The 18,724-nt window shown below is 38.1% G+C and overlaps 1 protein-coding gene across 1 annotated transcript in view; it reads left to right on the plus strand.

Annotated features, from left to right (window-relative positions):
- NALCN (sodium leak channel, non-selective) overlaps window positions 1–18,724 on the plus strand; it is a 2,264,872-nt gene that overhangs the window by 434,333 nt on the left and 1,811,815 nt on the right. Inside the window, exon 6 of the mRNA XM_069205064.1 lies at window positions 7,659–7,810. Within this exon, the coding sequence (XP_069061165.1) occupies window positions 7,659–7,810 (152 nt within the window). The remainder of the gene's footprint in view (window positions 1–7,658; window positions 7,811–18,724) is intronic.

Here is an 18,724-nt window from a genome sequence, read left to right on the forward strand (position 1 = left end):
CAGAAGTACTTTGCATAACAAGCGTGGATAGGAAAAACATGAGGAGGTAAGAGTGTTAATTTGTTTTTAAGTGAGTGTGACATCCAAGATTACTCCCAAATTTTTGCTGACTTTCTTGGAGATGGAGCAGTACCCAGTTTCAGTGGCCACCCAAAGGGCAACAGCATTAGAAAGGCCCTCCAAAAGGCAAAAGATGTATCTTGCCACCATTGAGCTTGGGAGAATGACCTTTGTTCAAATTGCCACTGCCAGGAGACATAAATTCAAATTTTGGGCACAGGCAATAGATTTATCTGCCAAAAAGACAATAATCTGTGTGGCTTCTGAGTAGGACATACGAGAAAACAAATTGCTTAGAATTAGATCACCTAGAGGTGTCATGTGAAGGTTAAATTAAAGTAGAGTCCATTGAGGAGCCTGGGGGATAACTTTAGAATGATAAGGCTTCAGAACAATGATCATTGACTCAGGAAACAAGAGAACCACTTCAATGATGGGTTTCATCCACCAACTGAAAGTAAACTATGGCATAGAAATGTATGGGAAACAGTATTGAGGGCAGCACTAAGATCTCATAGAATGAGCTTAACACTGCCACCCTGATCTAACATTATTAATTAGAACGTCAACAGTAAGGCCCAGCAGTGTCACCACTATTCCATGTAGAGAGTGAAAGCCCTTCTCTGAAAACTGGTTGTCAATTTCTCTTTCCAGAATCCTAGCTGGAAAAGGGAGAATGGAAATTAGGCAATACTTGCTTAACAACGAAGGGCCAGCTGAATGATTTTTTATAAGGTGGATGATCTTCACATACACTGGAAACGCTTGAGGCACTGTTTTTACTTTTGTAATTGACTTGATAAAAGTGACATCTCAGGATATATTGATTGGATTTTTGTTGTTGTGGTCTTAACTTGTAAGCATCCTCTATTTTTCTAAACCAGTGTGGAGTCTTTTTGTGGTGTTTGACTGTGCTATTGGTTGAGTGTGTTGCACCAATTATTTACACATTGCCTCTTAGATTAAGCCTGCTTGTTCTGCGCCAAGCCACCAGGGGTCAGCACAGGTTAATTCTGTGTATGTATCTGTGGTGCTCTGCTTCAGACTGAGAGGAAACAAAATGAAAGGAATGTAAAGAATGCAGCTCTCTTAGTGTGAGTAATTAATTTATTAAGGCACTTTCCAAGTTTCATAAACAGAAAGATTAATGTGAGCTTTTATTTCAAGTGCAGCAACACACATTCTCAACATAATCACAGCAGTAGGATAATCATTATCAAAGAAACAAAAAAAATGCAATACTTCAACAATGAATATATATATAGATATATATATCAGACTTACTCTATTCTGCGCATAAGCCCAATAGTAATGATCAGAAAATGAGATTTCTTACGACTTTTTCAAGTCAAGCTTTTAGGCTGAGACAGATTCTGAGTAAAAGTTGGCATATCCTGCAGACAGATTCCCACCTTAGGAATTTTGTCCATGATTCACCATCTATTACTTTTCGGAGAGGGAGATCTATACGTGACAGTTTGAGCCACAATGTGGTAGTTAGCTCAAAAAAGAAGGTGCAGGATGGTTCCAGTGTTGCAGGATTCTATTGCTGCCAGCAGTGTTAGCCGTGCAGATTTAGTGTGAACTGCCCAGATGTTATCTGGGGAAATGGACAGAATAGGTACAGGATTTTGGGACATTACAACTGCAACACAGAATTCTGTATATACTGTCTGAAGTGCCCATGTAATGAAATATATGTGGGCAGCACAATACACAAAGCAAAGAAGAGAGTCCTGGAACATATACAAGCTATTCGCAATAATGACCGTAACTACTGTGTGGCAAGACATTTTCAAGAAGAGCATCGAGGCAACAAAAAATTGCTGAGTTGTTTAGTCTGTGATCAAGTTAGTTTGGATATGCGGGGAGGTGACAGGCAAAAAACATTACGTATTCTGGAATCAAAATATATCATTAGATTCATGACCCTCTCCCCTGGAGGTTTAAACTCCAGTGAAGAAATGAGTAGTCACCTGGGTTAAGGATTTCTTTTCTTGCTTTGGGTGTTAGGGATGGCATATGTTTTTGGTGGTCCAGTTTGTATTACATGTTTCAATATGTATTACATGAAGTTGTTAGTATTGGTAATGGGTTGTTAATGGGTATAATTATACATAGACTCTGCGGCAGGAGAATGAAGGTGCAGAATAGACTTAAGTGAGTAAAAATAACAACGTGCTTTTAGGTATTTTTATAATACGTGTATTGGCTGTGCCTAAGTATTATACGGATATTTATTTGTATTACTGATAGGGGCAAGTATTGGAATTGTGCATTCAGAGTCCTCTGGTAAATTTCTAAAGAGTTCTCTGATAAGCTCCTAGATATAAGCACAATAAGTTTTAAATGCTCTTTAAATAGGATTCCGTGGTTTGAACTGACTTGCCTATTATGCACCATTCCAACATGGCCACTGCGGGTCTGAGTAATTTGTTCAGATGTTTTAAGTAGTCTGTTTTTTGTGTTAATGGATTAAGGTATTTCAATGATCAATGTGCTCATTTCCCCCATCCGTGATCAAGGCTACGGCCAAAACGCGTTGGGAGGAACCTCCTGTGTAACAGTAAAAACTTTTCTTGACTGGCTGGAAGTGTCCTGACCTTTTCTTGCATCATGAGGAAATGTTTTGTTAATATGTATATATATATATATATATATATCTACATATATATATATATATATATATATATATATATACATATATATATCTATATAGTGACTACGTACTCATGCATGCACACCGCAAAGCTAAAAATAAGAATTAAAAATGTATCTCCATGTGGCTAGACTCTGACATCCTCCCTTGCCTATCAGCTTCAGGTTGTGGAACCCTGGACAACTGAAACAAGAGGGAGACCGACCTCAACGGGATTTAATTTCTGGGCAATGCGTCTATTCCCAGATGAGTTCCTTCTTCTCACAGTTGTCAAGTTTCCCCACCTTATATACTTTAAACAAACGTAAGAGGAAGGTTCTAGAAAACCCCCTCTCGTCAGGTAAATTGTTGTTTAAACGCTGTCCGTAACAGGTCAGTGTTGAAAGAACATGCTATAGACTGGCCCGATCCCATGGTGTACTTCCAAGACCGAGCTGTACCCTGCTCTACCATAAACATTCTCTGCCTGGTGCATCCTTATCTCTGCCACTCCCTCATGTTATGTTCCCATCCTTGGTGTGAAAGAGCAAAAACACGTTAACTATCTGTGCGTGTAAAAAAACCTGCACCACGAATGTGACGGCATTTGAAGCTAAGCTAAGCACAAGATGGAGTCAGTGGTAAAATTGAGCCAGTTGTTAAATACAGATAGCCTTACAGTATCATGACTTACCATGACTAGAATTGCTGTCCCTACTTGGACAGGGTGCATACCTCTGCCAACCAGAGACCCAAGTTCTAAGACCTTCAAATCATGTTTTTTGATGCTCTCAAGTTGTAGTAACTTAAATTGTGAGTGTGGATATCAGATTCTCAGGTTTATCATCCACGTCATTGATATTGCAGTTGTGGTGTTACCATTATCAAATGAGTGGTGAATATTCAAAGCGATTTTCTCAATAAGAGGAAATAAAGTCATAGAGATCAGGAGAAAGTATATTGAGGCAGAGAAAAATATTTTTCACTATCTTGAAAACTTCTTTCATTGTCTTGTCAGTAATTTGAATAACAGATATTGATTATGTGACACTGTCTTTTATGTAAATAGTTTTTAAGATTTGAGTTCATAGTGTAGGTTTCTTTATGGATACCACTATAAGCAGTTTCTCATTGCCTTCTAATGCCTTACAGCAGCACTTGGGGTCAGAAAGCTCTTTGAAATGCATATAGGCTGGGAAAAAATACCCCGTGGAAACGTAGTAATTTAAAAAGAAAACATTATTGAATGCTACAGGGATCCACTCACAGAAATGGAAGGCACTGACATTCATATGCTCTTCAATTTTGTCAGGTGAGGAAGAGTGCTCTAAGGTCACTTTCAGCTTAGTGATGTTACTCCTACCCCAAAGGGTACGCTAGCCAATGATGGTCTCCTGTGGTGATGTTAATTGTAATAGTTGAGTGGTTCCAAATATGAAAAGAGTCACATTTATAATCCATCACTGACAAAGCTAACAGAAGAGCAATCAAAAGTAAGTTGTTGGAAGACAAATAGTATTCAGAGTGTGTCCCTACTAATGAGGGAGAGAACAAAATGATTGAGTGAACCCTAACAAGTTTAAAGATTCAATTAGTGAACTCGTTTCTGCCTGTTCAAGCCAAATGTTGACTTTTCTCCAACATCATGAAATGGGAATATTTAAGTACATCTGTGCTAAACAACACTCCAATGGCCTTCCCAATGACAGTGGCAAGTTCAGGAGGACTATACCCGAGGCAGCCAGTGGATTAAATAGTATGGGAAAGAGTTAACTGAAATAGCAGCATTTTGGCTGGCTCAAAGGAAGGGCACTATAGGAAGGCCAGGTGTAGAGAAGCATGATAGATGGTTACAAGAGCATCCTTACCCCCTTTGTGGCTCTCCCTATCCTTGTGAATAAATCCAGCCCCATGGGGTATCTCAATAACTGAGTCAGGCCAGTTAAGTCCATAAGGACTTTGCTAACAAAGAATCTAGCCTTGTGCTGCCCTGGCTAACTAGCACTCATTTTTGCCATCCTGCCAAGGGCTATGCTTTTCTTTGTTTAGCAAGGCACAGGGAGAAAAGGGGTCCCTCCCTCCCTCATTCCACTGGTCTTGCTATATGGGCAATCAATGATATCTGACCCACTGGAGGACAGACATTTTGCTGCTTTCCGTAGACCACAGCCTCTGCATTTGACACTCCCCTGCACAATGCCCGTATACTTAGGGGAGACAGGAGAGAGGACATGACATAGGTTAAGGACATTTAAAATTTAACAACAGCAACCTGTGCCAGTGTTTGAAGCCCACTGCCACTCAATTGCTTTCAACGAAACTGTCAACATTCCAGTGTTCTAACTCAGGAGAATTTCGCCCTAAATAAGTTATCGACTTCACTTCCATGCAGTCGTGGTACTGATGTCACATTTAAAGGACAGGGCAAGGCTTTCCACACAGTACACTGGGGAAGACTCTGCTCTTTTTGCTGACATAGAAGATATCTGCTATGGCCCCAAAGACCTTTCCCTACTTTTAATAACAGGCAGGTGAATAGATGGCAGAGACATCTGCAAAGGAAAGGAGTATCTTGCTGTGAGATGAAAAATCTTGGGCTCATTAAGGACATGGGACTCAGGGTGTTCCTGTCTGCTTGATCCCTCGGTCAAGCAAAGAGGCTTTGACACAACCAGAATAAGCCATGTCAGATAGAAATCTGACTACCAAAACCAATAAGAATACCATTCTGTGGCTTACCAGTACCTCAGAGGCTCTTACAAACACCCTAGGCATTAAATGAGCTCTTCCTTTATTTTCAAATAAGAACTAAAGCTGTCCATGCAGTGCATCAGTAAAACACAATGAAGATTGATTTTACGTACAGGGGGCATATTTCAGCTTCAGGATGAGGTACATGTTGTCGCTGTACGTTTTGTTCACAATCTTTACCAGTAATCATTGAGAACAAATCTAGCATTGTATTTTAGTTGGAACATTCATTTTACTAAATTACTAATACTGTTAAGGAATCATGACATAACACCACTGTTATCATCTTTGTTTTTACAACTTCGTTTTTTAATTTTCAGTTTTTAACAAAATATAATATACATCACAATGATCTTATTTTTTATATGTACAGGAATATGAATATGGATAAGTTTATAAACTTTTAGCATTCCAACGATTTTCTTTTATGAGCAACAATCCTTCAATTATATATATAATGTATATATATTTTAATTTTATATTGTTCATTAGAAACAAAGAACACTACTTCACAGCTAAATCTTGAACTATTCAATTTCTCTCTAAGCTTTTTCTTCTTCGCCTTGTCTTTCACCCTGAAACAGCTACTGTAGAAAATTTTATCACTATACAAATTACTAATAGAAATATAAATACACTAACTAACTACCCAGATTGATGCGTACCCTCTCACATTTGTATGGTGGTGCTATAGAGATAGCTTTGTCTATTGGGGCGCTATATAAATCTATTGTATTGTAATTGTATGTCTCTAGCGCTTAATTCCAGAGACAAGGTGCTGAAGCATTTCATGGTGAGTAACATGTTACTCCAGCACCCAGGGTTGGTGGTTAATACAGTGGTTATTGATTATTTTTGGCTATAGGAATTCGTCTTGTGCCAAGTACTGCATGTGAGGCACTTCGACCTCCCCTCACAACAAAAATAAACAAAAGCTTTTTCTCAGTCTGCCTTTGATGACCTGGAGTTTTTTCTCACCTTATAATAGACAGGCCAGACTATGGAACCAAAAACAGACTTGGCGAAAATGCTCAAACCGGCACGTTCTCATCATTTACTCATGATGCCGTACTCTGTCTCTTTCCATCTATCCATTTTTTTACTCCTCTCTCAACTCCCCCTCTGATTGGTTTCTCTCTACCTTTCCCTTGCCTCCCTCGCTTTCTTTTTCTCTTTAATCCTCCCCTAGCTGGCTGCAATTAATCTCACGGAGCTGGGGAAAGTGAAAGAGGCACCAGGAGCGGAAGGCTTTGAAAATGGGTCTCAGAGGGCTCTAGCCCATTGGGTAAATGCCCAACGGAATAAAGGGCCTGACAGGCCCTTTAATGGGCATCAATTGGACAGAAGCTCCACACATGAGGTGGAAGCCTTCCTCTTATCAGGCACCTCCAACCCACCTTTAATCCACCTCCTGATATCCAGCTTCTCACAGGGGGAACATGTGAAAGGAGCTTAGACTGTGTGACAAACGGTGGCGCCATGTGTATTTGCTGGTTTGATATTTCATAGGAGCAAAGTAGAGATTGACGACATGTATAGGTCTGTTGCCTTTGTCAATGTGCTTGCGTTGTCATGACCTTACCAGGGGACGAATCAGCGAGTGTGCTTAAATATAGTATAGTACTGGTGCTTCCTTTACTAAACAGAGTATTCTGCTCGCTCGCTCACCCATTTACCCACCAGGGTGATGCCCAGCATGGTGGCGCCACCAACCCTCAGAACCACTCGGGCTTTGAACAGGACAAAGTCGATGGCCGTTCCTAAGGTGTTCTGATATCCTTAGCTGTTTCTGCTCCCCAGCACTAGCCATTCTTTCCGGCTCCAATGAGACTTTACATTGAGAAGACATTTACGAATACGAGTATTTTGTTATTTTTAGAAATAATGATATGTATTTCTAATGGGCCGTGGCCGATATCAGTAGACTGAAGTTGCTATAATGGGTTGATCAAAAATTATGAAATATTTGGTTCTAAATATCACAAGAGATATTCACTGGTAATACTAGTAGAAGAATTTGAATAAATGGAAAAGGGAACGCATGCTTTGTAACAGCTCTTTGGATTCCTAGCTTTCAAAAGATCGGAAAATTGCAAACAAAGATATCGAATCATTTTTTTTATATTAAGAATGCACAACCACATGTGTAGTTTATAACTTTGTATATCTGTTGATTGTGTGTAATATGTTGTTTGTTTTGTCTTTACAGCAATGTGACCTGGAATAATCTAGCTATTCCCGATACTCACTGCTCACCTGATGGAGAAGGGTACAAATGTCCCATGGGCTTTAAATGCATGGATCTGAAAAAACTTGGACTGAGCAGACAGGAGTTGGGCTACAGTGGATTTAATGAGATAGGTCTGTCTTAATGGTTATAACACATTTAAAGTGTATAAGTATGCAAATGAACATAAATGCATCTAGGCCATAAATACAAATGTACCACTAATAGCATTTCAGGCGCATGTGCACCAATTAGTGTGTGCGCCCATGAATTTCAACAAGAAAATCTGGTGCACCCTGGAGCGGGTCGATTCATGATCAATTAATGTGCAATGCAACAAACTTGTAATTGGATGTAAATAGTTGCACCCCGTGCTGATCCAGCTTAGAAGTTATATGATTTTAAAATGTGCACCCTCAAGTGCGCTGTTTGTAATAAGAAAATTACTGTGCATTTTACAAGTTGGTTACCATCAGATTAGTGTTACATGGACTGTTTGAGAACTGTGGTCTATGCAGTTCACCAAGAGTGTGACTATAGGGGTACCTTAGGCCTTCCTCCAAAGGGCAAAGATGATCCTGACTTAGAATAAGAGTTGTGTGAAATTGGATCTCACAACAAGACACGTATGACACTTATGACACTATGAGTATGCCACACGTGTATAGTGTCACTATTACACCGCATGCAATATGGAATGAGTTCAGGTGGACTTATCCTTTCCTGTACATCAGTCTGTATATCTTTTGACATATGGCACCCTTATTGTACTTTCTCTTATTGCACTAGAAAAAACTTCAAATAAATGACACCAACAATTGGTCCTGAAAGCAAAATTTAACTGAAGACTTGCAGGACATGCAGAGAATGGCAACCATGGTAGAAAAGCATCAATATCCTTCCGTTTGCTTGGATAAAATGCCCATGGCATCAAGGACAGTGTTTAATTATTTAAAAAAAAAACATGCATTGGAAGTTTGTTTTTGAAAAAATGTAACAATCATGGGGTCGGGAATGAGTAAACGGCTGCATGCCACAATAATTTCAATAACAAGAGAGACCCGACTGGGCAAGTCTCCTGTCCCCTCTGTTATTTGTTATTGCAGTCGAATATAATGTAAAACATGATGGCACCACTGTGCATTTTATCCCCGGACATCAGGGAGATCATTGGTGTTGGATTGTTCCTGGGCTTACCAATCAATACGGGAAATCTAGAGATATTCCCCTTACTTTTGTTGACCTAAAGGCCTGAACTTGAGTATCGATTGCAACACCAGCAGCAGGAATCCGTGAAATATCAAGGGATTAGGATTCAGGGAGACATGAAGGTTATATTCAGAGCGAGCTATGGCAGAGGGTTTTCTGAGATACAAGATAAAGTAAATAAATGGATAGGTCACCACGTTTCCCTAGCTGGAAGAATAGCTGTCATAAAAATGATTATTCTGCCAAAATTACTTTTCTTGTTTGTTGACATTTTCATCTTTTAGGACCCCAGCAGAAAGATATCTAAAGTCCTCCCTGGAATATGATTGAGCCCACTCTGGTTTAAAGGGACTAGAGTGAGACCTTATTATAAAGCATGCCACTAATAGAGTGGGTGAGGGTCTAACAAAACATCCTGGGGATCCTTTGTGGTTTCTTTTCCTCTAGAGCCATTCACATTTGTGTACAGTGTTTAAGAACAAGTGTGTAGGATACGTTTTGTGGTTATAGTGTAAGTTAGGGAGAATGTACGCTGTTCCCATAATATCTCTCTCGACTTTTGGACAAAAAAGTATTTTTTGGGGGGGAGGTGGTTGTATATTGTGGTATTGAACACTGCAGACCACTGGATATCACACTAATTTCTTTGATATTCATGTGGTTCATAAATGATGCTAATCTCAGCATGCACGACCACAATGCTGGAATTCCAAAAACTGACATGTAACAACTATCTTTCCTCAAGAAAATGAAACAGAGCACCCCAGAATGGCACTTTGTTCTGGGAGGTGGAACCTATGGTACATTTGGTAATGCTGTTATAGCTGATCTCACCAAAGAGCCCTTAACACCTGTTAAAAATAGTCGCCAACAGCACAGCTAGGTTAATAGCTAGAGCTCAGAAATTGACACTTCTCCCATTTTTATGGATTTGTCCTGGTTACCATGGATATCAGTATTATTTTCAAGATCATCTGTTCAGCAAACAAAGTGAAACATTTATAACAAATGTCTTACTTCAACGGGAAACTAAAACAATGAGAAGCAAAGCCTGGATGATAATGGAAATTCCCAGGTTAAAAAAACACAAAAGCAGCCAACTACACATTTTCAGCCATACCTCAAAACTATGGCACTCCCTTCAAGATGGTTGTGAGAAGAAATCTTTGTAAAAGATGAAGATTGTATCATACCTGGTTATCCCTAGTCATTTTGACAGATGGTTAAGAATAGTTCAAACATACAGACAAGCAGAGTACTAATTTCTATTGATGAACGTATGACAATGACAAATATGTTATGTGGTGGGTGTTGACCTTCTAACCAAGAAAAAATACTGAACACCTTAGGAAACATAATTGAGATGCAGTGATGGAGACTGTATATCTGCCCTTGGCACAGAAGACATCTTACAATACAGGGCTGGATGTAGTAATCAGTGTACTTTGGAAGAAGTGATCAGAATGGTGAGTTATAACAGTTTGTGCAGAGTTTGAGATGATGCTGCCAAAGTACTTTGAAAAAGTAATCTCTACCTAAAGTACAGTTATGAACGATAGCTCTATTGGCTTGAGAGTCAAAGTTTTTTTTTTTTTTTGGATGTCTTTTGGCAAAAGTAACTGAATGGTTGGAAAAGAAGCATTCAAACAGCATCCCAGACTTGGTACCCATGGGCTCCTTTACTACTGGCAATTGCATAGCAATGTATCTAACAGCAAAGACAGTGCCTTAGGATAATTATGTCCTTTGTTTTTTGTTTTTTTTGTTTTTTTTTGGTCTTTCCTGGATGATACCGCAGTGAGCCCACATAAGGAAATTGACTTTTTAATTGGATTATGTGATGTTAATATTGTAATTATTAATGAATACATGTTTTAAAATTGCAATTTTAGGAAAAAAATCCTCACTGAAGCCTTTCTGCTTATATCATGAGGAGCTTGAGGTGGTCTCACAGTTTGTTTGTTTGAGCATCCAGTTAACTTCAAGAGTTGATTCACCACCAATTATTATAAAATAATTTGAGTGAGCATCTACAAAATGTAATGGCCTTTGGCTGTACAGAGATTTGTTGGACTGCTGGTTATGCACTTTCTTAACAGCCTGTAAAGTGTAAGTAGACCCATGTTAATCAATGCCCCAAGCTGTGGTACTGGAAAACCAATATAAAACAGGATTACATAGAGAGGTACTTCCTAATGAGGGCTTATAGTACAATACTCCTTCAAGCCGTCGAGCTGTGGCATAATGTTTGGCAATTCTTCTTACTCATATCAATAAGGATATTTCTAGAAATAATGTTCTAAATAAACATTGTAAAAACAAAAATTGCCTTTCCTTAAAATAATGTTAGACGAAGGTAATCACTCCAGCCGTATTCTAGTCTCCTATTTGTTTTGCCCACTTTATCACTCCAGTAGGAGACAAGCCTAATGCAAATCAGTCTTGCTCCATTAGGAAGAGTCCAACATATACTGCCAGGCCAGGACCATTTGAGATGGAAGTGCAAGCAACACTGATTGGTTTTAGCCTTTTTGGGCCACATCAGTTAACTGCAGTTTCAGTCCAATGGCACAGTGATTGAGAACGCATGGGCATGCCCTCACTCTTTGGTTATTTCATATAGAAAAGTGAAAAGATGGTGGGTCTAATAATGTAACTATTCTCAATCAATGGTAGTCACTTGGGTTGCATTTCAGTCCTTCATATTTTTGATCACTATGGCACTCCAGAGAGAGCCCAGCTATATACAAATCTGATTTGCTCCTGCTCCATTAGGGAATGTCTATCATAAACTTACATGCCCCCTCTAAATGGAAATGTAAGCAACCCCAACCGGTTTCAGCCTATTTGGGCCACATCAGTGAACTACAGCTGGACTCCAGGAGCACAGTGAGCACTGCACATTAGGGCATACCTATTACAATCACAGTGTTTCACACAGACATATAAAAAAGTGAAAGGTGTAATTATTACTTTTTTATCAGCCACTAGTAAATAAATTACTTAGAGCAGATTTAAAGTCAAAAATAATAGAGCGGGGTGTAAAATGAGGAGATGTGGCGCTCAGGATGCCAAACTACCCTATGTATATGACGGGGAACCTCACAAGGGAAACACCCTACCCTTAGAGGTGAAACAACCTCAAAACTAAGAAAATGCACAATGAGGGTCCCCTCTTGTGAAAAAGAGAATTTAAATAGACAATTCACATGGAAAAATCATTTCATATATCAGTCCATATCACACCAAACTGGTCCTAGAGTCAACCAATAGAGTCAATCGATGAGTCCAAAATTTATTCAGAATGTGATTTCACATTAGACAGTCTGAAATCCAAAGAAATTTGTACTTCCAGCCAACACGTGTTTCGTCTTGGGAAATGTTTACATCCCTTGCGACTGCTTCAGGGCTTATTTGTCCACCACTATTCAGAAACAACCGGTAATGAAAGTTTACCCGAATCCAAAAGTGCTCTCGCTAGGCGTCCTTACTCTGAAACGCCGTTTTCTCTAATATTGATGTGAGGACCTTGAATATCGGGATCGGAATTTCCATTGGGATATTATATATGTTGTGAAGCACATTTGGATTCGGGTAAACTTTCATTACCGGTTGTTTCTGAATAGTGGTGGACAAATAAGCCCTGAAGAAGTCGCAAGGGATGAAAACATTTCCCAAGACGAAACACGTGTTGGCTGGAAGTACACATTTCTTTGGATTTCAGACTGTCTAAGGTGAAATCACATTCTGAATAAACTTTGGACTCATCGATTGACTCTATTGGTTGACTCTAGGACCAGTTTGGTGTGATATGGACTGATATATGAAATGATTTTTCCATGTGAATTGTCTATTTAAATTCTCTTTTTCACAAGAGGGGACCCTCATTGTGCATTTTCAGATTTAAAGTCAATAATATTTGTGCCCATTTTTTTCAAATACGCTACAGATGGTTAGTATATAAATTATGGTTTGAAATAATGAAAAAAACAAAATTGGTCACTGTTATATGGGATGAGAAAGGTCACTAACATATTTGCAAAACTATATTGTGTAAAGAAGAATGAAAATAGATTTCAAAGAAGATGTAAATATCATTAAATTTAAAAAAAAATCTTTGAAAATATGCTGTTCATTGGCTTGCCCACTGTCCTGCTAGAAGGCCCCCCTTTCATCCATCAATGACACAAGCCAATTGGGATAAAACTGCAGATGGCTTCTCTTAGATCTGAAGAAGGATTTTGTGTTTTGCTACAGTCTAGCAAGTGCCCCTCCTAGCTGTGAAAGTCTAAATTTGAAGTGTCATCTTACCTTATATATCAGTGTGTTACCTACTAGAGGTTAACCAAACACTACTGACATGCAAAAATTCCACTCCCCCCCAAGTTGGCTGACAAAGAGTGGTATTGCAATGTTTTTACTGGGGTTCTTAATAGGATGAGTAACCACCTGATTAAATCTGAAGATGAATTTAGGCATTACCTCATAGGACAGTACAGTCAAAGGCAGGCCCGTGTGCACCTGCTCTGAAACAAAGAGTGGGAGTCTGAACTGCCACTTCATGCATCATTTGTGTGCTATGTCCACAACATGCGTTGCGCCACGGGCTATGATTCAGCCTGCTACACTATCATCTTTGCCACTGTGGACCGCGATGCCTCCCCCTTCTTTCGTGGGATACAGTGGTTCTGTGTGGCAGCCCTTTGTGGCTGTTTTGGCAACACGGATGCACTCTGTGATGCCTGCCTTTTGCTGTTGGGCACACCATGGGTCTGTGTGGCGGCCTGTTTAATAAGTACATGAGAGTGCGGAGGGCATAGTCTGCTCTGACGTTCTCCATCGGCAGTACCGTGGCTACCGGAAACGGTCATCCTTACCTTGGGGAGACCATAACCTACAAGAACCGATGTTGAGAACCGTCACAGTTGGATGAAAAGGTATGGAACATGACAACACGTCTCTTCTGAGTGTTTCTGCAAGGACTGGAGAGAGGACATGCTTTTTGGTATCAGGCACACAGTATATGTTTCTTGTGAACCCACTTAATAAGTGGTTGCAGTTGTGTACCCTGGACTGTGCACCCATTTACATAATATGCCCCCTGGTGTCTTATATTTTTGCACCTGTGTTTTCTACAGCATATTGTGTTGCTTTTTAGTCTGCATTCAGGAATACTTAAGGTTTCTTTTGCTATGTATCTCTTAGAGAACTATGACTTCTGCATAACATACAAGAGATGGTGGTGGGATGCATATTAGTTTCCCTGAAGCTCGATACAGGGAGGGATCCTTGCTGGTTCTATTTGTATCTCTACTATCCATTTTGTGCATTGAATTCAATAATTATTTATTCAGAGTTTGGGGAATTATTGCAATCCCTGTGCAAACATGTCTATAATAATAGGTTTTGTGATAATTATCAAATTCCTGCTGATTTCCCCTGAAAGATTTCGGCAGGTCAATTCCGTTTAAATTAATTGGAGAAAAGGCCCCAAAAATGACAAAACATGCACACATTTCTGAGATTGATACCGATACCACATATAATGCCTCATTTTCAATGAGAAATGTGGATTGGGAGTTATTCACTGCACGTGCTAAATGTCCCACTTGTGCTAATCGTATTTCCTGGGTTTGGTAAATACCCCACCCTTTTCCAATCTATTTGGAAAATTAGTATTTTAGGAGCACAGTTGCAAAGCTTCCTTGAACTAAAAAAAGTATACTCATACTCGAAAAAGGTCTAATGTATCTACATTATGCAAATATATGTAACTGACATGCAAAAATGTGACATACATTTGCGAGATGGAGGTCAGTTACATTATATTATGCATAAGGTAAATTCCAATTCATTTGGTAAAAGCAGAAATGGTAGAAGTGATAGAGCTATACACAAAATAAACCAATTTGGGCATACTGTATTTATGGTACTAATGAAAACTGGTTTATATAGCGAATCATATGTAAAAGGGTTCTATGTTGTTGTCTGGATTTAAGGGTGCCAAAATAGCTCAGGTATTGTGCTGCTGTCTACTGTAAGTAGGTCTGGCCTTACCGAGCTGGTGTGATGAATGCATGCTCATATTTTATCATTGTAAGCATATGCCACAAAAAATGAAAACATTAAAGACACCACAACCTACGAAAGTCTTATGCTTGCAATAAAAGCTGTAAAGGTAAAATAACAATCATCATCAGTAGTAGTAGTGATAGAAGTCGTATAACTACTTCAAGTGTTTGTGAAGGCGGCAAAGAATACATCATCACCTAACCAACCATCCAAGTCACAGGCAGTTACAATGTTACTTAAACACGTTATAGCATAAAGTTTAAAGAAGAGTGGAAGAAAATAGTTATTATTTGAAGTTTTATAAAAAATAAAATCAAACGCACCCTTTGAACACACTTTTCAAACGAAGACAAAGGAACTATTTATTAGATGGATTTGAACAATGTCCACAGGGTTTGCTCAATCAGTCAAAGTGAAGCAAGGCAATAGGTGGAGTGAGCTGACTCTATCTGTTGTGGACGGAAACAAAACATGAGAGACCATGTAACTGACAAATGGATGAAGCCTGTTTACAGGAGGCGCTTCTCTTTATGCAGATTATGTCTGACTGCTTCTGGCAAAAACAATAAGGGCCAGACCTTAAAAATGAGCAGGAAAATGCTTGATGCTTATTTACCATCCATCCCACTTTCGAGCGTGCAAATGTTCAAGCTGTTGGTATACTTTAATTCTAGATAATATAGTCTGCCAGAAAATCCAAACTGAACTCACGGATCAGTTATTCCAAAAGGAGCCTTCAATTTGAACCTATATTTTGAATTTGCCATCGAACTTTGGATGGTATTGTCATGACTTTTGAGCTTTATACCTGTGTGCCATTGTAATATGCTAATATTTCGCTCTGCTAATTAAACTGTTAAGTGATACAAAGGAATATCATGACCTGGAATTTCCAGGAGATGCTGATAAGGGAGTGAGATGCGTAAAACGAACATGACACTTGCCAAAAGGATTTAGAAAAAGCATTGCAGATTTTTTATAATCTAAGGAAATGCTTGCTCTTTTCAGTGCTGGGGACGGGGGGAGCCAAAGTTGTTATAAGCAGTCCAGTTCTTTTCGCAATCATTTAAATGAAAGCTAAAATCCATTTTCTAACCCTAAATCTTGTCTGTAATACGGCCTGCCATAAAATCCCATAGTGTGCAATGGTTATCAGCCCTGCGGAAGAGATAGTTTTGCTTCTATAGACGTGACCTGATCGTAAAATTTCAACATCTGCCATGATTCCCTTGGTGAACTACCACAGGCAAAACCAATATGTCTAAGCTGGCCACCAGCTTTTGGCTTTGTCAATGCTTGTTTTCTTTCCTCATGGTTCTTTCAGCATGGCTTATGCTAAACATTATTGTTGTGGAAGCTGTTGGGCCCTCTTCAATATAAAAAAGAAAACACTGGCTAAAAGCAAAACCATTTATTGGTCTAAAAAATCAGTAGTGATGTAATACTACAGACAATATGTCCTAATTTCCGGATCGCATAACACACTTGCTTACATGCAATAGGCATTGTAAATTGGCACACCTGCAGCTAGCCGTCACTATGCACTTCCTCAACAGGCAACAGCAGATTTCCATTAAGGCCTGAATGGTGGCACCTTTGCTCCTCATTGTCCTGTACTACGAGGAACACTTAGGTGTACCACAGTTTCTTTTATGATGGTCCTGAACATGGGTGTTTGTAAATATTGTGATAGGTTATATGTTGACCATATGCAGGTGGGGTCTTTTGGTGCCCGGATTTAATGAATGTATGAATAGTATTATGAGATAATAATTATTTCAAAATAGATCATGCCTCTTCTGTGATATATGTCTGATTGTATTTGGCGCTAACTGCACTTGGTCTTTTTGCGATGCTGCAGAATATGGTCATCAACAGGTGAGTTTCAGTTCTGTACCACCATAGGCAGCTTAAGCAAACCTCTGCCACGCCTATTCAGGCTAGTGGTAGGCAGGCAGCAAAACAATATAATGATCCTAGAAGTAACCTTGGTATTTGAACAAAATATCAGTTTAGTTATATGTAAATACAGAAATATTGTGAAACAAATATAGTGATACAGCAATATCGTGATGAAGAAATGTCATAGGCAAAATCATTGTTGTTGTTAATATCGGTTCCGATAATATAGATGTAAGAACATCATTTTTTAACTATTTTAATATGTTTAGGGTATATATTTTATGTGCTACTGTTTGCATAATGGTTATAAGTTGTTTAAAGTATAGTTTGTAATTTTAAGTGATCTGGAATTTTTAAAGTTGTTGTTAATAGTAGTTTATAGCTTTGTAGCAGGCTGTTGGGTTTGTAGGGGGATAGGATTGGAAGTTAGTTAAGTAATAATTGATGAATAATTAATTAATCGTTTTTAAGTAAGTGATTGATCTTAATTATGCAAATTATGTAATACTTAATTAATGATATCTTAGGTGTGGGTTCCTGGGTTTCTAGAGGTGGAACATTAATTAGGTAATAATTAGTTAGCAAATAATATTTAATTTATTATAATTTATTATTAATTATGTAATTGATCATTAATTTTGTAAATTATGTAACAATCATTCATTTTAGCTACATTTTAGCTATGGGTTTCTAGGTATGTGATGGTGTAGGTAATAATAATGAATTATTAATTCATCATCAATTGTTCAATTGATTATTTATTATGTAAATAATGAAATAATTATGTATTTAAGTTAATTTTTAGTGGAAGGTTGTTGTGTTTGTAGAGGTTTGTGTGAAGATAATTAGGTAATAATTATTTAAGAAGGAATTATTAATTTATTATCAATTGTTTAATTATTAATCACGTACATTATGAAGTAATCCTTTATTTTAGTAAACATTTTGGTGTGTGTTGCTGGGTTTGTAGGGAATTGGGTGGAAAGTTAATTAGGTAATAATTATCAATTCAATATTAATTTATTAATAATTTTTATTTGATTATTTTTATGTAAATTACAAAACAACCATTTATTCTAGTCATATATTTGGTGCTGGTTACTAGCTTTGTAGGGGTATAGGGCAGGAAATTGTTGGATGGGAAGCTAATGAAGTAATTATTAATTATTATTAGTTAATATTTTTTCAATTCTGTAAATTATGTTATACTTATTTATTTTAGTTTTGGGTTGCTAGGTTTGTTGGGGTATAGAGTGGCAAGTTAAGTATTAATAAATTAACCATTATTTTTAAACTGAAAATTATTACAATATTTATTCTTTTTGAAAATTACTTAATTAATTTTAATGTGTTATTTTGTTTACTATATAGGTGTGTGTGTGTGTGTGTGTGTTTTATATATTTATATATATATATATATATATATATATTATGCTAAGCAATCATATTTATATTAAGTGTTTTATATTTTTTCTAAATTATATGGCAATGCAAATATGTATTGTGTTTGAAGTGAAGTAGTTTTACTACTGTTGTTTAGATTGGTGTAGGAATGGTAAATCTTACCCCAGCGAAGTCCACTGTTTGGTTTCTGTTGCTTAGACTGGAGTGGGAATAGTAAATTTTACCCCTCTGAAAAGTCCAACTCCTTCAGTACTGTTGAACAGACTACAGTAGGAATAGCAAATTGTACCCCTTCTGAAGTCCAGCGCATTCTCTATTATTTCACAAAAAGGAGTGAAAATAGTAATTTTACCCCCTCCGAAGTCCTCATTTTTTCTACTGTTGCACAGACAGGGAGTGGGAGCAGTAATTTAAACCCCTCTGAAGTCCTGAGTTTTCCCTACTGGTGCACAGACTGGAGT

Source organism: Pleurodeles waltl, chromosome 8 (genome assembly GCF_031143425.1).
Source record: "Pleurodeles waltl isolate 20211129_DDA chromosome 8, aPleWal1.hap1.20221129, whole genome shotgun sequence".
NCBI classification, from domain to species: domain Eukaryota; kingdom Metazoa; phylum Chordata; class Amphibia; order Caudata; family Salamandridae; genus Pleurodeles; species Pleurodeles waltl.